The following is a 24,619-nucleotide window of genomic DNA, read 5'->3' as shown; positions in this document are numbered from 1 at the left end:
AATATCTGTATAAAACAAAGAAAAGCTTTTTTCATACCTCCAAAGTTGTCCTGTAGGATTCTCATCTTGTAGGCTCCGACCAATGCTTGCTTCATTGTCAGCATTTTGCATCGGCATTTCCACTGCATGAAGCACAAACATTTGTAGATCTAACACACTGGCACATACCTGACATTCAGAAAGTAGGAATAAGAGGGGTTACTGACCTGGTAGCCCGGCTGCCCCTGGGTGGGTCCGGGACGGGCGTGAGGTTCTGGGGGCGCTCCGGCTCTGGCCTGGGGCCCTGGCCGGGCCTCGGGGGCCTGGGTCCTGGTTGGTGTGTTGCCGGGGTTGTGGGCCGGTGGGTATATGGGGGCCCACCACTGGCGCGGGGTGCCGCCGGTGCGCCGAGCCACCTGGGGGGCTCTTCAACTGGTGGGGGGTTGTCACATCTTGCAGGAGTTTTCCTCTCTCAGGAACTCTCTCTGCAAGAGGGGGAGATACAGGAGAGGTGGAGGAAGATCTCAGCCTGGGCGTCTATGGTCTTATGTAGTCTGGAAGATGAGTGGATGATGGGGTGGGTGCAGTTTTCTCTGTGGTGGGGTTGGGTGGACTGCCCCGGGCTCTGTGGGGCCGGGCGGCGCCGCTGCACTGGGCCCCGGTTCGGATGGGCCTGGGCCCCCCTTCCCTGGCGGGTCGCGGAGTATGGGGGTGCCTACTGGGGTCAGCGGGGGAGCTGGCCCCAGGGAGGGGTCACTTGCCCCTCCCTTCCTTCCCTCCCCATCTCCAGCTGCCTCCCTCTTCCCGCTCCACCACAACCACCCACACATGCAGGGCCTTGGAGTAGGGGTGTGTCACCAGGGTGCAGAGGAGGTAACCCCCCCCCTCTGTCCCCTTCTGGCTGCCTCTGCCTCAATTTTATCCCGCAACTTAGACATTCACATTACTCACACTCTCATTACACATACATATAGGATCTTGGGGGTGGGCACGCTACACGGAATCTCAATTACCATCAGGGTGTACACCTCACCCCTGACGTCGTTGCCCACCTCTCAATTTTAAATACACGTAGACATTGAGGGCTAGCAGGAGGGACTATGCGCTTACCTGCTGCTCTCTGGCAGGTAGCTCCATGCCCTCCTGGGTTTTAAATGCACCTTAGAACACACATACATCAACACTACAATGAGCGGGTGGAGGGAGGTTAGGAGTCTTCTCTCACCCTCGTTCTCTGCGGTCTGCTGGAGCAGGGGGGCTAGGAGGAGGAGTTGGCCGTCCGACTGGGGTCCGGAATGTGGGGCCTCCCTGCTGCTGCGGAGTCGGGGCGGTCTGCTTCTCCCCACCGCAGGGAAAAAGGGTAACACAACCTGGGTCTGGGTGCAGTTCCCCCCTCCAGGGGCAAGGGTACCTAGACCCGGTTTGTAGAGTACGCTTGGGGAGTGTGATTGTGTGTACAGCGTCTCTTTATGTCTGTCTCCACGTTGGTTAAGTGTGGAGTAAGTGCATATGAGAGCATGAGGGTGGGAATGGATGTTTGTATCTGTGTGTGCCTGTATGTCTGTGTCCATATGTCAGGTTGGGTATCAGACGCCACCTCTCTGAGGACAGCTCAGGCCCTCCAAGGTTTGGAGGCCTATCTCCCCCCACCACTTCCCCTGCCGGGGGCGGACTCCCTCAGACATCGGTGCGTTGGTGGTTCTTTGTGTCCGGGGGTGGGCGTCCGGGTGCACACCGGCTCACTCCTTGGCGGCTGCTTATCGGGGCCTGGAGCCTGGGGCTCGCTTGGGCCACTTCGGAGGTGGGGTGCCCCCGGCCTCTCGGCCTGGGGCTCGGTCACTCAGGCGCAGCTGGCTGCCGGCGGAGCTCACGGGCACGTCGCTGCAACCCCCCCTGGCTTCTGCTCCGTGGCTGCTGGGTGACCCCTCATCTGGGACTCTCCTCAGCTCTTTCTGGGACAGTGGCACGGCTGCCCCTCTGTTGGTCTTCCTTGGTCTCTTGTGTTCTGGGGGCCTCTGGATGTCTGGAGTTTTGATCTCCTCCATACCTGCTTCATGCCCTGGAGGACGGGGCAGTGGCCCCCCACACCCTCTAGCAGATCATTACATGAGGGAACCTTTTAAGAAAACAAGCGCGTCCATGCTCACAGGTGTACACACGGGTGATCACACACACAAACTACACCCTTTTTGGCTCCTACCTCAATGCACACTGTGCTGTCGATCTTACGTGCTGCACAATAATGTTTAATATTTAGTATTTACTGTCATATTCCCATATATCATTGTGATGTTGTTTATTGTATTACTCTCGTTTTCTTCTGCTTGTCTTCTTTTTTCTTTCTCAACAGGTGATCCGGGTGATCGATATATGTAATTTTTTTTTGCTTATTCTCTTTTTTGTTTTTTTTGCCCTTCTCCCCCGTCCCTCTTCTCAACTGTTTTTCTTTCCCTCTTTCTTTCTCCCTTTTCTTTCCCCCAGTCAAGTCTGTCCCGTATTCAGCAAGTGAAAATAAAATAAAGAATAAAAGGTGAATCAAATGGACCATTACGGCAAAGCTGGGATGGTCAATTTGGTAAAGAAAATCCGTTGGGCATCTTTCTTCGCCTTTAGACAATAATTCTGATGGCAGAAGAGCCAAACGGGACAGGCAAAAAAAAAAAAAAAAAAAAAAAAAAGAATGGCGACAATTACTGATCACAAAATCTTTGAGGACCAAACAGGAAAACATGACATCATGCTTCTGAAAATCGACCCACCAAAGAATAAGATTAAGCCTGTTGACTTACCTCAATGTAAACGTCGTAAAAAGATGGATGTCATTCAGATTGCAGGCTTTGGTCGTTATACAGTCAATGCAACCTACCACAAACTCCCTGGTACACCGCCTCATCTCCAGTGTGCAAAGATGCATGTTGTTGAGTGTGAGCTTAACCTCCATCCATGTAATTCAACATTCTTATGGCCAAATGGAAACACGATGTGTTACAAAAAACCTCGAGTGGACACATGTGAGGGTGATTCTGGTGGTGGAGTGATAGCCAAAAACAAAAAGATTCATGGTGTGCTTGTTGGTGGTTATGAATGTGCCTGTACCGGACCAGCTATTTCTCTGAAGGTCTGCTCTTACATTCATTGGATAAAGCCGATCATTACATCAAATAATGGAAAATAATAAAATGAAAATAACATTCAAAATAAACAGTCCGCTCTGCAAGAAAAAAAAAAAAAAAAAAAAAAGAAAGTAGGAATAAGAAAAAAATAAACCAATTTCCAAAGATAAGATGCATACAGATGGAATTATCATTATTATCTTGGAAGGATTGGAAGGACTTGGAAGTAATTTCTATTCTATAAGTGGAAGATCTATCACTCATCTATCAGTAAAAAATTGGAAGAATTACTGATTTGAATTATAAAATTGTAAGATGTAGGGATCAAGATTTTTTAAAAAGCCAGAAGAATTAGTAATTTAGAGTTAAGGAATGGTGATTAGACTTCCCGTTTATCAAATCACCTTTCTCGGGACTTCTACTCAAATCACTGTCGATTAGCAAATCAAATAATCCATTACTAAACTAACTTGAAATCAAGGATGATTTTTTTTTGTGTAATTAATGCAACAAACCTAATTAATGGCATTTGCATATCATCCTTGTAAGTGTACTGCAACTTTGATCTGGAATTACACCTTCTCAAATAAATTAATGAACTATTTAAATAAAGTGTTGTTTTAATCTACAGTTGAGAAATTGGATTTTTAATCTAAAATCCTTCAAGTAATGCGCAGGGCTATCAGTACAAAAATAACATCAGCACAATCTTGAAATCATTAGTGATTTATATTCTTTAACTGGAAGAACTAGAGATTAATATCATAAAAATGAAAGCATTAGTGATTTTGATTGAACTTACCTTGAAGCAAATCTTTTCCAGTCTGCTGTATTCTTACCACACTCTGACATCACTGCCCCTCCCACCCAAACTCATGACTACAAAGACCTTTCAGCCAATCACATTATTAATTTTGCCTATAATACAAGGTACTGGTACTTTGTCACGGTCTGCCGGGGCAAGCCGTGTGGTAGTTATTTAGGACCCAGAAGCGGCAGCTCAGGTGCAGATGAGTGTTTATTCACAAAAGGAAAATACAACCGCAATGGCGCGGGTGAAGCTGTAACAGAAAGCCTAAACTGTGCAAACTAACAAAACAAACCAGAAACGTGGAAGCAGGGAAGTCCGGGGAAAAACACACAGAGAGACGGATGGAGAGACGCAGGGAGACCGAGGGGAAACAACACAGACGAACCAGCGACGACTATGACAGAAGACACGACTTAAAAACACTCAGAGAACACAGGGAGATTACACACAGGTGGGGGACACAGCTGGGAGTAATAAACGTGACGAGACTAGGGAGGCAAACTGAAAACACTTACATAAGACGCAGACCTTCACAATAAAACAGGAAACACACACGCAAAGACACAGACTAGGAAACGTGGACTTAACACAGGAATAGATGGCAGAACAGAATACACCAAACAGGAGGAACAGAACCAAAATCACTAATAGAAAACACAAAATGTTGGGTCAAAAGGACCCAGGATCATGACATACTTGGAATTGAAGATAATTTGCTTGGAGTCTTTTCTGTAATTATAATAAATAACATTCAGTGAATCTGTTTTGTGAATCTTCATTTCATTCATTTCATTTCATTTATTTATTCATTTCAGGCACAACAAAATACATATATTGAACATAAAGTGCACAAAACAAAAAACAAAAATTACCTGAAAAGGAGTGGGACGAAGAAAACTTATTAAATCCCACCCCTATACTCACTCATCAACAAAAAAACAAGCAAGCATCTCCACGGCAGCTCACAGGTAACAGGCAATAATAATTACATAGTGACAAACACACATACATACATATATATCTACACACACATATACATACATACACTTTTTTTTTTTTTTGGAATCCATACCAGCAATGGTAAGAGAACAGACATTACAGAGCACACTAAAACTATCATTGAGTATACTGTGACCAGACCAACTGTTTGTAGAGGAATTTAAATCTGTGAATATTTTTGCATTGTTTCAGTTGTAAACTCAGACTGTTCCAGATTTTCACACCACATACAGACACACAAAAACCTTTACGGGTTGTTCGAGTTCTGGGTAATTTGAATTCCCCGAAGCCTCTCACATTATAAACCCTTTCTCGAATTTCAAATATAATTTGTAAATTTGTAGGTAGAAGTTTATTAAAGGCTTTGTATAAGATTATAGATGTATTGTAATTAACCAGATCCTGGAATTTAAGTAACTTTGCCTGAAGAAAGAGTTTGTGAGTATGATCTAGATAACCAGCCTTGTGAATAATACGCAGTGCTCGTTTCTGTACTGTGACTAATGGATTAGTTGTATTTTTATATGTGTTTCCCCACACTTCCACACAATATGTAAGATATGGAAGAACCAGGGTACAGTACAGAGTACGAAGTGCATCTTTATCAAGGTATGGTTTCACTTTGTTCAAAACTGCGAGGCTTCTGGAAATTTTGGTTTTTATGTGTCTGACGTGTGGTTTCCATGAAATTTTGTTATCAATTACGACTCCCAAAAATTTGTGTTCACTCACATTATCAATTGGTACACCTTCAATGATAATTGGTAATTCTATATTATATTTTAAATTACCGAAAAACATTGCTTTAGTTTTATTTATATTTAATGATAATTTATTTATATCCATCCATTTTTTTATTAATTTTAGCTCCCTGTTTACGGTCATTACAAGATCAGTATAATCATCGCTACTGAAAAATATGTTGGTGTCATCTGCAAACAGTATGAGTTTAAGTACTTGAGAAACATCAAAAATATCATTTATGTATATATTGAAAAGTTTTGGTCCCAACACTGACCCTTGGGGAACACCACATGTAATACCAAGTTTCTCTGAATGGTAATGCCCTATGCTAACATATTGTTCCCGACCTGTTAGGTAACTTTTTAACCAGTTACCAGCTTTCCCTCGTATACCATATCTTTCCAATTTATCCAATAAAATTGAGTGATTGATTGTGTCGAAGGCCTTTTTGAGATCAACAAAAATACCAACTGCATATTTATTTTTATCCAGTGCATTGGTAATTTCTTCTACTGCCTCAATTATCGCCATTGAAGTGGTTCTTTGCGTTCTGAAACCATACTGACCAACATTTATCATTTGATGTTTTTCAAGGAATTTTTCTAATCTTGAATTAAAAAGTTTTTCTAAAATTTTTGAGAATTGAGGCAGTAGAGAAATAGGCCTATAATTGGTAAAACTGTGTTTATCATTACTTTTGTATAGTGGTATTACCTTCGCAATTTTCATTTTTTTTGGAAAACAACCGGACTGAAATGATAAATTACAGATATATGTTAAGGGACTAGCAATATTCAGAATAACCTGTTTAACTACAGACATATTTATGTCATGATAATCCATTGATGACTTACTTTTACATTTTAATGTGATATTTATTACTTCTTGCTCATTTGTAGCTGAGAGGAACAGTGAAAGGGGATTTGATTTTATATTACTGATATTTTCATTTTTTTGACACGGGATGTCCGCTGCTAGTTCAGGGCCAACATTTATGAAGAATTTATTGAACCCATCTACAATGTTACTCATATTATGATTTTCACCATTTGCATCAATGAAACATTCAGGATATGATGTTCCAGAAGATCCTTGTTTGATTAAGTTATTTAACACATCCCAAGTTCCTTTTATATTGTTTTTATTTTCATATAATCTTCTTCTATAATAAAGTTGTTTACTTGTTCTTATAATATCAGTCAATTTATTTCTATATGCTTTATATCTTTGTTCCACTTCTTTTGTTTTTATTTTGACGAACTGTTTATACAGATTGTTTTTCTTTTTGCAAGCATTGATAATTCCTTTTGTGAACCAAGGACTTATTATCTTTTTTTTCTTTGTCTTGTGTTCATTTACAGGACAATGTTCATTGTACAGCATAGTGAATATATCTAGGAAATTATCATAAGCCTTGTCCACATCTGACTCTTCATACACCGAAATCCAATCTTGTTGTGCTAAATCGAAATTGAAGGCATGAATTGCTTCTTCATTTATTGTTCGCTTTGCTATCGTAATCTTGGTATCTATTTTTTTTAAATCACAGTCACACAAAGTAAAAACTGGTAAGTGGTCAGTTATGTCACAGACAAGCAGGCCACTATTAATTTGGAAATCCATGACATTAGTAAAAATGTTGTCAATAATAGTGGCGCTATGTGATGTTATTCTGCTTGGCTTTGTTATTGTTGGATATAGTGATAAGCTGTACATCGTGTCAGTAAAGTCATCAATGGCTTTTAACCTTGTTGGGTTTAGCAAGTCAATATTAAAATCACCACAGATGAATAGTAATTTTTGGTTCACCGAAGCAAACTTTTTTTCTATCCATTCATAAAAAGTGTCAATACTTGAACTGGGTGTCCGATATATGCAACTTATTATAACATTTCTCTTTTTTTCATTCACGATCTCAATAGTCAAACATTCCAAAATTCCATCAATAGCCATAGACATAGTTGTTACAACATTATATTTTATAGAGTTATGAACATATATAGCAACCCCACCGCCTGCCTTATTTAATCTATTCATGTATTTTAAATCATATCCATTCAAACAGAAATCTATTCCTTTATCGACATTGAACCAAGTTTCAGTGATGGCTATAACACCGAAGGGGCGAGAAAATTGTTGCAAGTAGTCCTTAATGAAATCAAAATTAGAGTACATACTTCTGCTGTTAAAGTGAATTAATGAGAGCTTCCCGTCTAGGTTGATTTTTTTTTTCATATTGTTCCTGTGTGAAATAATTACAATTTTTAACAAAGGAAGAAAGAAAATTACTTTCAGAATCTATTTCTAGGTCCATTATATTATGCTCCTTATATTCACAATCTAGATCAATTACTTTCTGTTGGAGAATTGATTTCATTTTTTTTTTTTTTTTTTTTTTTGAAATCAAAGGAGAATTGATTTCAACGTGTCCATGTCATTTCCTGGTGTAATTAGAGATGTTGGTGTATTTATCATTTGATTGTCATTAGAGTTATATATTACCTCAATACATTAGTGTCAGTTGTACTTGTCCAGATCCTCCATGTTCCTCACTATCAGTACTTTTGCCTCTTCTGGTGTTCCGTTTAGCTTAATGAAAATCTTGCAGTTTGTTACCCATGTATGTTGTATTTTACCGTTCTTCTTCAGTTGCCTTGCCTTCCTCGCGATGTCTGCGTTTTTTCGTGTCAGATGCTCATTAATGAAAACGTCCGTGCCTTTCAGTTTGCGTCCTTGTTTCAGCAGTGCGACCTTGTTCTTCCGATTGACGAATCTCATAATGACAGCCGGCGGTCTGTCACTCCTCCTGGGCAGTGAGTGACATGCTTCTACGTGCTCCAGGTCCATCTCTATCCCCTTGCTTTGGAGGAAGGAGGCCACCTGTTGCTCCACCGAGCGGGTCTCCTCGTCGCTGGGCTCCCCGACGTTCCCGGCCACCGCGCGCGCGTACGAGCGCGGCTTGATTTTTATACCGCTGATGACCACGTCGTTCGTACGGGTGTACTGCTCCAGCTCATCCACCCGCCGCTCGAGATCCACAATTCGTCTGTCCTTCTCGGCATTTTGGAGGCGTAGCTGTTTTACCTCCTCCAAAAGCCCCAGAAGCAGCTCCTGCTGCGCCCTGACTGCGGCCACGTCTCCGCACAGTGCTCCGAGGGAGGTTTTTATATCCTCGACCTCCTCTGGTGTTGGGCCTTTCTTGGGTGGCATACTGTCTTTAGTTTGTGTTACTCGTGAGTCTCCAATAAATATTTATCTTAACCAGCCATTCCAATCCAGGAGTCCTTTCTTCTTTTATTTTAACTGGCGAGCTAGCAGCTGCTGGTAGCTAATGCTAATTTTTGCTAAAGCTAATTTCTTGAATATGAAGATTAACTGTCTGTTGTTTCTTAAAGCTGTAAAGGCAGAGTATAATAGTCTGTGTGTTTATTCAAAAGAGCTTCCAGAAAGCAGCAAACTCAGGCCTGCTGGGCGAGGTCTGTTTCTCGAAGAAAGTTTGAAAAGTTTGAATATTACCGGCTGAACGGCTCCGAGCTGTGAGCGACCGTCTTGCTTGACTCTTATTAGTGTACTGTAACTTTAATCTGGAATTACACCTTTTCAAAGAAATGAATAAACTTGTTTTTTTTTTTAGTGTTGTTTTAATCTACAGTTAAAATGGACTTTTAATCTAAAGTGCTTCAAGTAGTAAGTAGGTATATAACAGTACTTTATAAGAAGGATTACATTACAATGCTGCTCCTCATGTTGTGATTCAGCTGCAAATCTTTGCATTATATTCTTTTTGAATACCATGAGTGTTGACTTTTCCCATCCTCCATCAGTGTGAGAAAGAAAACACAGGATTTTGCCATTGAACAACAAGAACTTTATTGAACTTTATCTGAACATTGTTGTATATGAACATATGTGTGCAGGTGCATGCATGCTTGTGTGTGTGTAGCTATGTTTGTGTGTCTTTATTGGCAGTCATTTTCCTTTCCCATCAGCAACACCGTTTGCCTGCAAAGACAAATGAAGAGAGGAGATTCTTAGTATTTGTTGCAGTAACTCATTTCATCTGATATTTCACTTGTTGTTGGCTGTGTTACTCTGTTAACTTACATTCACTGGCACACCATCATTGCTGGACTGAGGCTCTTTAACGGCTTCAGAAATCTCCAGCTTCCTAGTTTCATCCTGTGACTCCAGGTCATCTTTTTCCACCAGTGGTGGTTTATTGCTTTTCACAGGGTCCTCAGGAATTGGAGTCCTCCCTCTTCTATCCATTTTCCTCTTCTTGTAAGGAGCCCACTTGACTCAGGACTTGCAATACTGTGTTTAATGAGAAATTATTTTTAAAACTACATAAAATATAAACAAAAACATTAAATGCAGTTCAGATGTTTGGTGCACATAGCGTGGCATGTTTCCAAAGACACACTGCATACAGAGGACATCAGCACAATGTTGGAAGCATTAGTGATGTATATTACATAACTGGAATGTCCAGGGACAGGGATGAAAATTATGGAAGTTTAGCTATTTGTATTGTATCATTGGAAGGACTAAGGATTAGGATCATAACAAAAGGAAAGAATTAGTGGTTAGGATTGCACTTACCTTGAAACAAATCTTTGCCAGTCTGCTGTACTCTCACCACACGCTGATGTTATTGCTCCTCCCCCCAAAGTTCATGACGAGGCAGATCCTTAAGCCAATCACACGATCTAATTTACCAACATAGTTGATGGTGCCAGTACTTGGAATGGAAGATGACTCGTTTGGAATCTTTTCTGCAATTAAAAATTAACTAAATATAATAAAATTAATATATTAACAGCTTTTAGGAATTGTTTTAGTGCAATGTTTAACTCTTTTGAAATCACAGCTTGTTAAAATGATCTTTGATTCTCAAAATTCTTTCTGGTAGATACGCCAATAAAATAGCTTCAAACAGACGTGTTTATGAACTCATTGGCAGCAGTACACTAACTAGTAAAAATTAACAACCGTGTGAACGTAACAGCTTAATATAATTTGTAGATAACAATTTATAGTTAGATTAATTTCTTATCTGGCTATTGGACATACAAAGTTATGTTGCAATGTAGGAAAAAACATATAAGAACAACAGAATAGTTGGTGCTGATGTCAGAGATAAACCAGGGTGAAAGGCATCGCCATCTGATCAGTGTGATGTGGTGATTAGGAGAAAGTAGGTGGAATGAACCACACTAAGTGTGACAGGAAAACAATGACAATTAAAATAGAAATAGAAAAGACAATACTACAAAGGAAATAGTGTTATAAATACAACACTTTGTATCTCTGATATGCAGACAGAATCCCAGCCAGTCACAGCACATGGCAGCCCCTCCATGAGCCTGGTAGTGCTGGAGATTTCTTCCTGTTAAAAGGGAGGTTTTCCTTGCCGCTGTCGCCATAGCTTTTGATCTTTTGTGTGAGTGTCTGTGTGTGTGTGTGTATGTGTGTGTGTGTGGTGGTCATGTTTGTATGTCTTGCCTAGCATTTATTTTTCTTTCCCATAATTAGAACGCCTTGGCTGCAAAGACAAATTTATGGTGGTGATTCTAAGTGTCTTTTGCAATCTTTTTTTTTTTTAACTAATACAACTAACTTAATAACAAGATTTGCACAGCTACCATTAGGAATCATTTTATTTGGAATTATACCTTGTAAAAGAAATCAATAAACTTTGACTCTGTACTATTAAATAAAATGTTGCACAAATGCCCTTTTTTTTCTTTTTAACTAATCTCACATAACTTTATTATTCCCAAAAAGGGCCATTTTTGTCTGCTCATTCACACAACCTAAAAAAATTAATAATCATAAATATGAATCCAAACGACCCCTGTCAGCATTTAGTAGTCTAACAGCTAAAGATTAGTACAAATATATTACATTGCATTTTTTACTTCGTCTTGGGAACAACAATGAGCATCACATTTGGATTCACCTGTAGTTTTCTTTTCTTGTCTGCAGTTTGAACCACCATAAATCTTGATGTTAGACAACCTTTGACATCCCGCATTAACCCAGTGTGAGAATGAAGACTACGTATTTTGACATTGAACAACAAAACTTTTATTGTTTTTTGCTCAGTGGTTTGTGGATGAACTCATGAAAAGTTGTTGTTGTAATAAAGCAGTAGCAAAATGATCACGTAGAGTCCAATGATCGCAAAAACAGCAATGAGGATTATCCACATGAACAGTTTGTCCAAACGTCCACATCTGCACCTGAAAGTTATCAGTTTATACAAACAAAATGTAAACATCATTGGATTTATTATAATGTGTAAAATATAAGGGTATAAGAGAAATTGCTCTTGCCTGCAAGATTCTGCTACAGGATGTTCAGCCTGGTGGCTCTGGATTTGACCAAAGGGTGCTATATTGGGAGCAACGCATTGCATCTGCATTTCCCCTGCAGGAATTACAAATGACATTTCAGGAGCATCAGTTGAGACCACTCAGTCTGAGAAATCAAAGAGGTGTAGATCGAACACACTGGCACATACCTGACATTCTCACAGGAGGAATAAGAAGGAACAAAAGACCCAATTTCAAAAGATAAGCTGCACACAGAGGAAATATGAATTAGTATCTTGGAAGGATTAGTAATTTCTATTCAATAAGTGGAAGATCTATGAATTAGAGTGAAAAAACTGGAATTGAAAGAATTATTATTGATTTGTATTCTAAAATTGGAAGCCTTAGGGATGAGGATTAAAAAAAAATAGAATTAGTCATTTGGATAGAAGGAATTGTGATTAGACTTACCGTTAACCAATTCACACCTCTCGGGACTTCTGGTGACATCACTCTGACATCAATCTTGATTAGCAAATCAGACAATCCATTTCTACAACACATTGCAGGACACTGTAAATTGGAATGAGGGATAACTTCTTAATGAATTGCATTTGGTTATCATCTTTAGGAATCTTGTTAGTGTACTGTAACTTTAATCTGGAATTACAAAGAAAAGAATAGAACAAATTTTTGAATAAAGGATTGTTTGACTCTACAGTTAAAATGGGACTTTTTATCTATAGTGCTTCAGATAGTCAGTAGGTATACAATATTATTATATAAGGATTACATTACAATTCTACATTCTTTGCATTATATTCTTTTTGAATACCATGAGTGTTGACTTTTCCCATCCTCCATCAGTGTGAGAAAGAAAACACAGGATTTTGCCATTGAACAACAAGAACTTTATTGAACTTTATCTGAACATTGTTGTATATGAACATATGTGTGCAGGTGCATGCATGCTTGTGTGTGTGTAGCTATGTTTGTGTGTCTTTATTGGCAGTCATTTTCCTTTCCCATCAGCAACACCGTTTGCCTGCAAAGACAAATGAAGAGAGGAGATTCTTAGTATTTGTTGCAGTAACTCATTTCATCTGATATTTCACTTGTTGTTGGCTGTGTTACTCTGTTAACTTACATTCACTGGCACACCATCATTGCTGGACTGAGGCTCTTTAACGGCTTCAGAAATCTCCAGCTTCCTAGTTTCATCCTGTGACTGCAGGTCATCTTTTTCCACCAGTGGTGGTTTATTGCTTTTCACAGGGTCCTCAGGAATTGGAGTCCTCCCTCTTCTATCCATTTTCCTCTTCTTGTAAGGAGCCCACTTGACTCAGGACTTGCAATACTGTGTTGAAAGAGAAATTATTTTTAAAACTACATAAAATATAAACAAAAACATTAAATGCTGTTCAGATGTTTGGTGCACATAGCGTGGCATGTTTCCAAAGACACACTGCATACAGAGGACATCAGCACAATGTTGGAACCATTAGTGATGTATATTACATAACTGGAATGTCCAGGGACAGGGATGAAAATTATGGAAGTTTAGCTATTTGTATTGTATCATTGGAAGGACTAAGGATTAGGATCATAACAAAAGGAAAGAATTAGTGGTTAGGATTGCACTTACCTTGAAACAAATCTTTGCCAGTCTGCTGTACTCTCACCACTCACTGACGTTATTGCTCCTCCCCCCAAAGTTCATGACGAATCAGATCCTTCAGCCAATCACACGATCTAATTTACCAACATAGTTGATGGTGCCAGTACTTGGAATGGAAGATGACTCGTTTGGAATCTTTTCTATAATTAAAATAAACTAAATGTAATCAAATTAAATTAAAATAATATATTAACAGCTTTTGGGAATCTTATTAGTGCAACATTTAACTCTTTTGAAATCACATTTTGTTAAAGTGATCATTGATTTTCAAAATTCTTGCTGGTAGATACTCCAATAAAATAACTTCAAACAAAAAACGTAAAAGAATTGTTGGTGCTTATGTCAGAGACAAACCAGGGTGAAAGGCATTACCATCTGATCAGTGTGATGTGGTGGAGAAGGTAGGTGGAATGATCGACGCTAACAATGACAGAAAAAAGGGAATTTTTATCCAGTTATTGGAGTGTCTGCTAATGGAAGTGAATACCTCCTGTTAAAAGGGAGGTTTTTCTTGCCGCTGTCCCCAAAGCCTTTGCTCATGATGTCCATCATCAGTTTTTTCCTGATTTCTTTGTATTATTTTCGGGTCTTAACCTGAAATTAAGCAGCTCGAGACAACTGTTGGCGGGATTTGTCACTATATAACCAAAATTGAATTGAATTGCATTCACATCTGACAATGAATACTCAATCACCAACTAATTAGATATCTTTTTCTGACTAACTTTTTCACGGTCAGGACCTGGCGGCAGTGTCGTTGCAATTCTGGTGTCCGACCACGGGTCCGGTGGTAGTGAAGGAGCTATGGTGGACTGCCATGTAGCAGTTCCGATGGGCAATGGCGAAGCACGGTAGGTGGTTTGTGATTAGCAGGCCATGCTGGACGTAGAGGTCCCTCCAGTGCTCTGACCTCCAGCTCCGACTGAGCAGGTCACTGGGGTGCACTGACCTCCAGCTCTGACTTTGCGGGCCATTCCTGCACGCTGACCCCCTCGGGCAGAGCGGGCCCCTCCGGTAGCGCCGCAGCTGCAGACAGTTGATCCAATGGTGATGATGGTGTAGCAGCTGCAGGCGGAGGAGATGGTGGTGGAGCAGACTGGCGGTAGATTCGGCGGTGATGTATAAGCAACAGGCAGGTGAAGTGATGTTGGCGTGGTTATGGCAGGCAGTTGAGAGGATGTGGAGGCGTTCAACTGAGGTGAAATATGACTGCTCAGTTTGGGCAATGGCAGCGATATACAATCCTCAGCAAAACTTTTTAGCTTCTCTTGTTGCTTCTCAATCTTCTTCATGCTTTTTTTCATTTCTTTTGTGTTAATCCAGCTAATGTTATTAATGACATCTACATGTAACCCAGAGTAAAATCTGTTTCCTGCACTTATTCCTGCCATTGAATGCATCGCAGGTACATGACTCCAACATGGCTTTGCTCAGCCAACCGGACGGCATGTGGGTCATAGTAAGCCTGTCCCGGCTTCCTCCTGTCAGATGCGTGGAGGCAAGCCAGGTGACAGAGCTGTTGCAGGTTTGTATTGGCAAATACTTGCTTTTCCCGTTTTAATGCTGCTTTTAACACCCACTAACTTATGCAACTTAGATGCTGGTTACTGTGAGCCAGAGCCATAGTGTTGTTGTGCACTGAACAGAACGGAAGTGGTGAGTTTGGACTTTTAATTGATTGTTTGTATTGCTACCAGCTGGCGCTAATTGGTTGCTGCCGGTCCAAACAATTTGATTTTGGTTTGACTGGTATTTGTTGGTTAAATAGTGCTGTGAAGCTATATAGTATGTATATAGCAGTTGAAATGTTTCAGTTAAATCCTTATTGGTTAAATATACTGTTTGTTTGTTTGTTTATTTGTGTACACAGGAACAAGAGTAACTTAATGTTTTTAGCTTAATTGGCTGACATTTTTGTATTATTCTTGTGATTTCTTATTGGCCTTGTTTATTTAATGCAGGCCAGGTGAACCCTTTTCGGGTATGAGAGAGGATGGCGGGCCAATGAGCGGCTAGGAGCAGGACTCATTCCGCAATCGAAGCTTCCACTGGTTGGGTAGGAAGTTATCAAAGACGACGCTCTGTCCCCATTATCCAAATATACTGATTTTCACACTCATACACACCATTCCCCCGTTTATGGACAATAGCGCTTGGACATCTCTCATGGACATTCAGATAAAACTCATGGACTTCAGTGTGGATCAGTGTTTTTGATGTCAACATGTGTTGTTTATGGGGAACTGTTTTCTATATTGCTTGGTATAAGCCGGAAGAATTTGCTTAGTTGTTTTGTGCACCCTCACTGGGTTTTTGGTTAATTGAATAGCTGCAGCAGGAGTGATTATTTAAGTTTTCCTTTTCTTGTTATTTTTCTTTGGGGTTCAGTTAAATACATGGTACCTGCAAAAGCATTTTGTGTTGTGTGTGTTTATTAATTACTGCCATCAGCTCCTGTAGCCTTCCTAAATCTTCTGATTAATAATAACCATAATACTTCAATGATTAATAATAACCATAATACTTCACTCAATACCTAGCCTGTAGTGATTCATTGGCGCTTCATCAGTGTTACATTACTTGGCGAGCCAGCCAGGAGCTGATTTGGTTAGTAATTAATATATATTCAAACTCACCAATTTATTTTTCCCCATAATGGAAGTTTTTGAGACACTTGCCATTAAGATCCCAAATGCGGTTTTAATTGACGGAGTAACTGAGCACTCAGTTGATGAAGTTATACATTTCCTTGAACAGTATGATGACATAGGCCGCAAGGTTACTATAGATTCACCAGAATCTGAATTTAATAACATGCTTGTCGCTGAGTACGCTTCGGGTTTAGCTTTAACGCGTTTGTCTCAGTTGTTACCGCACACATCTATTTCAGATTCAGGTGACAAACTCCACATGGAGAGTCTATCTGTAATTTATGCATCAAAAGTTAGTGGTTCCAAGACAAATACTTACTTGGCAGACTTAAAAAGAATAGCCAAATTATCTGGGAGGGATTATGCAGAAGTCCTTTCTGTCATTTGTATTAGGAAATATTTAACCATATATGCTTAGAAGTGTATAATCAATTGTGTAGTGATAGGATGTGTGATCTTTAGCAGGCTGCAAAGGCTTGGTGTGCATTCCAGAGTGTTCTGGAATCTACACCTACATCCTGGGAGCATGGGAAGAGGTCGTACATTGTTTTATTGTTTTACGGTAGGATAAACGTAGCTATATCTGTTTTAGTCTAAGTGCCTTTTGTTTACATGAACTGCTGGACTTTCCAGACCAGTAGGTTTAGGGAAGTCATTTATGGGGTCACACTCTGACCCCACACACACACACACACACACCACACACACACACACGCACAGTATTCTTTGTTCACATGTATACCTATGTAAGATGTTATATGTTAATGAACCTATGCATATTCATGTAACCACAATAAAAGGAGTGCTATGGGGAACCTGGCTGAGAGTCTGACGGAGGTCAAGTGGTGGAACGACACTTGGCTCCAGGCAGGTCTCCCTCATGCATGAGTAACACAAAGAACTTTGGTGCCTTGTGTCTTGCTTTTTGCTGTGTAGCAAATTGTCCTTAACGTTCCAGCGAATAGGTTTATGCTACGAACCTATCAACAGTTATCATCATAATCTTCACCTTCACTACTCTCTGTAGTCACCATCTCTGACATATCTTCATCACCTGTTGTGTCTTCTTGTACCCTCACTTTTGCTCTTGCCCTGCCACTCTGTTTATGTGGGTGTTTTCCAGATGTGTTTCCTGCTGCCGGGTCAATGATTTTCCTGACTTCATTGTTACTTTCATCTTTGCTGCTGTCTGTGTCAATGGTGTTTGCGTGCTGTTTGGTCTTCTTTTTCATAATTTCTTCTCTTGTGGCATTTTGACTAGACTTTCTTTTCTTCGGTCCAGCATATCTTCTCTGCAACACACCTTTATTGTCTTCTGAGGTTGTAGATTCCTCAGAGTATCTGGTTCTATTGTTCACAGCAAGTGCCTTTCCAGCATTGTTGCGGCACTTGAAGGTTTCGTCCAAGTTTAAATCTGCCTCATAAAACCTCGCTGCAGTTGCATCAGAATGGCACATCATCCGGTGGACTTGTACCTTGCTTTGGGTTCCCAAGGATCTCCCACTCTACAAATGTAAACATTAAATAATGTTATTAATTGCACTAACATTTGACATTTTCAAGATTTGCAGAGCTAAGGACAGAACCACAAAAAGAAGTACAACAGAAGACAATATAAAGAAAAAGAAATGTCCTTTCAACATTAAAACACTGGGAGTAGAACCAGGAAGGGTGACTGTTTTATATCATCCCTCTAAAAGGATAGGAAGGTAAAAACACTGAATCACCATAAAGTGGAAACTACTCACAAAAGTGCTGATGCTGCTCCTAATCATAGAGAAGGTTGGTTTTCCTGGGATACCAAACTTCCTCCATGCATCTTGAAATGATGTCAGCATCTTAGAATAAGGCCCTCCATTGGTGTTGGCAAAAATCAATTGTGATGATCCACCAAGGTATCTGTGGCGGTGCTACACAAAGCGGTGAAACCATATGTATTCGTCTTTCGTTAGGGGAACAAGTGCATGGCCAAATGTTTCTTTGGTGTTGTGCTCTTTTACCTGTAAAAGAATCAGCAACTAAATTACATTGCACAGAGTCATTGATGTCGCTGGTAAGAAAACATCTTTAATCAGGGAGAGAAATAATTTCTTAATGACTTTACTCTGATTATCCGCCGGCCATCACCATCCGCTTCAGCAGTGCCAACTTCCTCAACTGTCATATTTGATATGACGCCTTTTCTGTGCCCAGTTGTGCAGATGACAAATCCAGCCAGAAGACCATAGAACCAGTCTAGGTTCTCAGTTGTGGGATTTTTCTCAAGCTCGACTATTGAGTAACATAGAGGTTGCACAGTAAGACACAAGGGATAGGGGAGCATATCCCTTATATTGCTATATACTCCCCCTAATATAATCCTATATAAACATCACAAATGCTACTGTTTGTATATGCATTATATATTTGAACAAAAATCAAAAGTCTAACAAGTGATTATAATTGAAAGCAAAATGTTCTGTCATATATTTCTGTAAATCTGAGATTCTGAACTATATATACATACAGATTACAGCTGGTAAGTAAATATATAAATTCTCATTACCAGAGATATTATTGGGGTTATTAGAGTTGTCCCTATGGAGAAATGAACTAAACACTTACCAAGTGCTTCAGGGATGTGTGTGGTGGCCTTCTTGAGAAAATCAGTGATGTGGACAGGATCTACAAGCATTTCTAAAAGACACAGAATGTTTTTATGTTCCTGTAGCTCCAGTCATGCTCATTCATGCTGCACGCAATGATGTAAATATAAAACAGGTTGTATTTCAGACCTAATACAGATGTCTATGATATATTGAATTGAAATTGCTAATCCAAGCAACCAATGATTTATAAAGAAACATCTTGAAAAACAATAGGGGTGCACAAACATTTGCATACCACTGTACATATACAATTTACAAAAGACATACTTATATACAATTTATACTTAGATCATAACATTTTGAGTCCTTGTTCCTCACCACATCACAGTCATGATATCATGACATTTAAAAATTTGTTATTTATTGCACATGCTAGGTAACAACTAAGTAGTAAAGTTGGATCTTTTTTTTTTTTTGCCTGTCCCGTTTGGCTCTTTTGCCATCAGAATTATTGTCTAAAGGCGAAGAAAGATGCCCAACGGATTTTCTTTACCAAATTGACCATCCCAGCTTTGCCGTAATGGTCCATTTGATTCACCTTTTATTCTTTATTTTATTTTCACTTGCTGAATACGGGACAGACTTGACTGGGGGAAAGAAAAGGGAGAAAGAAAGAGGGAAAGAAAAACAGTTGAGAAGAGGGACGGGGGAGAAGGGCGAAAAACAAAAACCAACAGAATAAGCAAAAAAAAAATAAAAAATACATGTATTGATCACCTGGATCACCTGTTGAGAAAGAAAAAAGAAAACAAGCAGAAGAAAACGAGAGTAATACAATAAACAACATCACAATGATATATGGGAATATAACAGTAAATACTAAATATTAAACATTATTGTGCAGCACGTAAGATCGACAGCACAGTGTGCATTGAGGTAGGAGCCAAAAAGGGTGTAGTTTGTGTGTGTGATCACCCGTGTATACACCTGTGAGCATGGACGCGCTTGTTTTCTTAAAAGGTTCCCTCATGTAATGATCTGCTAGAGGGTGTGGGGGGCCACTGCCCCGTCCTCCAGGGCATGAAGCAGGTATGGAGGAGATCAAAACTCCAGACATCCAGAGGCCCCCAGAACACAAGAGACCAAGGAAGACCAACAGAGGGGCAGCCGTGCCACTGTCCCAGAAAGAGCTGAGGAGAGTCCCAGATGAGGGGTCACCCAGCAGCCACGGAGCAGAAGCCAGGGGGAGTTGCAGCGACGTGCCCGTGAGCTCCACCGGCAGCCAGCTGTGCCTGAGTGACCGAGCCCAGGCCGAGAGGCCGGGGGCACCCCACCTCCGAAGTGGCCCAAGCGAGCCCCAGGCTCCAGGCCCCGATAAGCAGCCGCCAAGGAGTGAGCCGGTGTGTACCCGGACGCCCACCCCCGGACACAAAGAACCACCAACGCACCGATGTCTGAGGGAGTCCGCCCCCGGCAGGGGAAGTGGTGGGGGGAGATAGGCCTCCAAACCTTGGAGGGCCTGAGCTGTCCTCAGAGAGGTGGCGTCTGATACCCAACCTGACATATAGACACAGACATACAGGCACACACAGATACAAACATCCATTCCCACCCTCATGCTCTCATATGCACTTACTCCACACTTAACCAACGTGGAGACAGACATAAAGAGACGCTGTACACACAATCACACTCCCCAAGCGTACTCTACAAACCGGGTCTAGGTACCCTTGCCCCTGGAGGGGGGAACTGCACCCAGACCCAGGTTGTGTTACCCTTTTTCCCTGCGGTGGGGAGAAGCAGACCGCCCCGACTCTGCAGCAGCAGGGAGGCCCCACATTCCGGACCCCAGTCGGACGGCTAACTCCTCCTCCTAGCCCCCCTGCTCCAGCAGACCGCAGAGAACGAGGGTGAGAGAATAATGTATTTATTACACATGCTAGGTAAAGACAGTGATGAATAAGTAGTAAAGTTGGATCTTACGTGATTTTTTGATCCGGATGGCTTGCCTGTGGGTTTGTAACTCCCTTCTGCTCTTCTTCATTTCCGACTGAAGTGCAAATAAAGTCCCCTTTAAAGCCTTACGGGAGGCTCTGACCTCTGGCAGTTGTGCATCAATCAGAAATTGCAAGAACGCCCTCACACTTCCAATCCAGATCCTTTTGGTTGTTACAGCATATTTATTCAGATAAGTTGTCCATCTAAAAAAGGCCCACAAACAAACACAAATCAGTAATCACTTTAGTATTATTGAGATTACTGGACTAAAATATCACAGAAATTTGTAAAAATGTACTCAGTCAGTCTTTCTCTGTTGTCCATAAATGCAAACGTCATTGCAGGGAGTTGACTGTGAGACATGAAATATGCCCAGGTATGGACATGATAGACCCGTTGTTTGGCATTTTCAACGTCCCTTTTACCTGTCCCACAAATGTGTTGAAACCAAGCATTCAGGACTTTCTCTGTTTAAAATAAAGTGTAGTAACAACATAGCAATTAGAAGTGTCATGACAAACTGATGAGGTACAGAAAACATTCTTCTAATTCAAGTGGTTGACAATGATATCTGGAAGATATTGCTAATTAGTAGTATCCGTTTAATTAGCGGGATGTGAGTTCCTAAATAGAACAACCAGTTCTAAAAATTCACATTACACTACAGAAGAAAAAACATTTTTGCTAAATAATTCATACCAAATTTAGGAAGCCGGGCTGTTGGGTCAGGTTTTATTCTTTCAAATTTCTGGCGCTTTGGGGGGCTGAGAGGTTTGAAGCCAAGTTTATCCTTAGTGGATTTCAGTCTTTTCAGTTTCCTTTTCAGGAGTTGAAGTAACAAATCCTGTTGTTTGCACTTTTTGCAATTCTGATGTTGGACTTGAGCATCATCTAATTGATTGACATGCGAATGGACTGAGCTTTCTTCTCTAATCTCTGCAGATTCTTCACTGCTATCACTTCGCTCCTCTTGATCACTGCTTTCAGTCAGCTGCTCTATGTCCAGTGAGGTCACCATTGGAGGCTGTGGATTTGAACGTCTGAGAGCTTTGAGGGCTTTCAGATTAGCCAATCGTTTCGCTGTCCTCATTACTTTCTTCTGATCTGATTTCTGAAAGGGTATAAACAATAGAACAGCAATGTTTGAGAAAGTTAGTGAAACATGTCACATAAGAATGCATTCTAATTTAAAATGTAAGCTATACAAAACACTAACCTCAATCTCACAGTGGACATTTTGCAAGTGCTTGTCCAGTCTTATACGGCTTTTAGCTTTACATACTGGACAGTCCAGCCTGCCCCTGTAACTGCATATCACACCCAGTTTGACAAATGTAACTACAACTACCACTTTAAATTGTTGCAATTTTTTGTCATATACTGTATGACAGTGACTTACACTGTAAAGCAGTAATTTAGCAGTAAATGTAATTCTTCTTTGTTTACAACATGGTGGTATTTTTTTAAATGCTGCCCAACTGCAACATATGGAACAGAGCATATTGGGCATTCTGTCATCTGACGTGGCATTTTTCCTGTAGAGAAGAATACACATCAGAACAGGTGAATTATTTGTTGAATTATTTATAATTATTTGCCCGCAAGTCTTCAAATTGAGGTGTACACTTCTCAGTACTTGACCAAATATTAAAGAAATTAAAAGAATAAAAAGTCTACCACTTTTAATAGGGGATTAAAATAACTTTCAAGTTTTTAGTATTTTTTCTTAAGTTATGGACCAGTTATTTGGAGAACCCACCTGGAATAACCAGGGACTGCGATACTAGTAAATGAATTGGTATTTTGAATTGGTAAAATTAACCCAATCTTTGATCTCATTTTTGAAAATATTATAACCTGTGAATTGTCTCATTACAACTTTCTCATTCTCAAAATAAAAGAACCCTTAGATCCCTTAGACCCTTTGGCCTCAAATTGTCCCAGAAGAGCCTTTTCAGGGGTTGGTCTAATTCAGAATGGTAGGTTAATTTGGTACATTTTCTCTGAATTAATGATTGTAATTAAGACACTAAAAGGTGAACATTTATTGATTTTTCAATTCCATCAAGGCGCTTGACATCATTATTTTAAAATACATGTACACATGAATCCTCTGCAGATGCAGGCAATGCTGAACCATTTAAAATGGCTTCATTTGACTTAGAGCTTTCATAACACTTCCGTGTATTTATATTGAACTTAAATAAGGTGATTCTGATTTTTTAAAGCAGTATTTTTGCTGACAGTTGTCATTTTTAAAAAAAAAAAGCTGTCTCTTTCAAAAAATAAATAAGTATAAGTTTTGATAAAGAAATATATGTGTAAATATGTAGTTACACCAATGTGTGTATGAATGTTTACGCACCGTTGAGCTTAACTCCCCTTCAGTCTGTCTACAAAATAATGCTTGACTTGTAAAACAATTTGGAGACAGTATGTTCAAAACAAATTCATCATCGGTCTAATCTTAAATTCTTAAAGGTTAAGATGTATACCTCTAAATTCATGATATAATTACAAAATAACTAAAATAATTACTTTGAATGGGGAAATATGTTGTTTAAACTTTTAGTGATATGTATTTATTTGTTGGAATAGTTGTTACTTTGGATACAAGACTTGAAGGAATTGGGGAATAATATTTAAGGATTCGAAGAATTAGAGATTTGAATGGATGAATAATTGATTTAAATTTCACTTATTTTGAAACAAATTTCTAAAAATGGATTCAGTTTGGCTAATCATTACAGAGCCCTTCAGCAAAGAAGAGCTGTTGAAAAAAGATGTTAGTGTGGTTGAATGGCTATTAAAATAAATTCAATAAGTGCTCACAGAGAATTACATAGGTCTCAACGTGTGGTGCTACAAGGTATAAAGGTATGAACAAGTATTGCATTTTGTTACTCACTTCTTCCTTGACTGTAGACTTTAATTATGAAAGACACCCCCCCCCCCCCCCCCCCCCCACCACCACACACAAAGGAATAACCTCAAGCGGGAAACTAAACATTAGTGATTTATATACAATACTTGGAATTATAGTATTTAAATTCGACACAAGAGATTAGGGATTTGGATGTTCCAGTTGGAAGGAATTAGTTAATTTTATCTAAACTTACCTTTATGTAATTCCACCGTCTTCAACTTAATGAACACTAACAGCTCTGCGTATAATCTATGGGGATCTTAGCATTCAGATCTTTCAACCAATCGTGCTCTCTGCTTTGGTCATGTGATTTCTTACCAATAATGTATATCTGATGAATGAACATAATTTCCACACCTTCCTCTAGGAATTTTGATAGTGTGAAGTATCACTCATTTGGATTTATAACTCAGAATGTCTTTTCAGCACACATTAGTATATATAGATATCCATAACATTGGGGCGACCGTGGCTCAGGGGGTTGGGAAGCGTATCTGTAACCGGAAGGTTCGATCCCTGGGCTCTCTGTCCTGGTCGTTGTGTCCTTGGGCAAGACACTTCACCTACCGCCTACTGGTGTTGGCCAGAGGGGCCGATGGCGCGATATGGCAGCCTCGCTTCTGTCAGTCTGCCCCAGGGCAGCTGTGGCTGCAACTGTAGCTTCCTCCACCAGTGTGTGAATGTGAGAGTGAATGAATAGTGGTATTGTTAAGTGCTTTGGGTGCCTTGAAAAATGCTATATAAATCCAATCCATTATTATTATAACATAAACATGAGAAAAATGTTCATTTGGAATTAGACCTTTTAATACATC

The 24,619-nt window shown here is 40.1% G+C and overlaps 2 protein-coding genes across 2 annotated transcripts; one reads left to right on the top strand and one right to left on the bottom strand.

The window, feature by feature from the left end:
• The first annotated feature begins 2,659 nt into the window (after positions 1–2,659).
• On the top strand, positions 2,660–3,163 carry LOC148102360 (trypsin-like). Its single transcript, XM_087842747.1, has one exon. The coding sequence runs from the start codon at positions 2,660–2,662 to the stop codon at positions 3,152–3,154; it is 495 nt and encodes a 164-aa protein (XP_087698873.1). The 3' UTR covers positions 3,155–3,163.
• A 5,000-nt stretch (positions 3,164–8,163) lies between these two features.
• Positions 8,164–8,856, bottom strand: LOC148102359 (uncharacterized). The gene has a single exon (XM_087842746.1). The coding sequence runs from the start codon at positions 8,854–8,856 to the stop codon at positions 8,164–8,166; it is 693 nt and encodes a 230-aa protein (XP_087698872.1).
• Between the last annotated feature and the right edge of the window lie 15,763 nt (positions 8,857–24,619).

Source organism: Neolamprologus brichardi, chromosome 7 (genome assembly GCF_056152115.1).
Source record: "Neolamprologus brichardi isolate AB-2024 chromosome 7, ASM5615211v1, whole genome shotgun sequence".
Taxonomy (NCBI): Eukaryota; Metazoa; Chordata; class Actinopteri; order Cichliformes; family Cichlidae; genus Neolamprologus; species Neolamprologus brichardi.
This window is presented reverse-complemented; position numbering and strand designations above follow the sequence as displayed.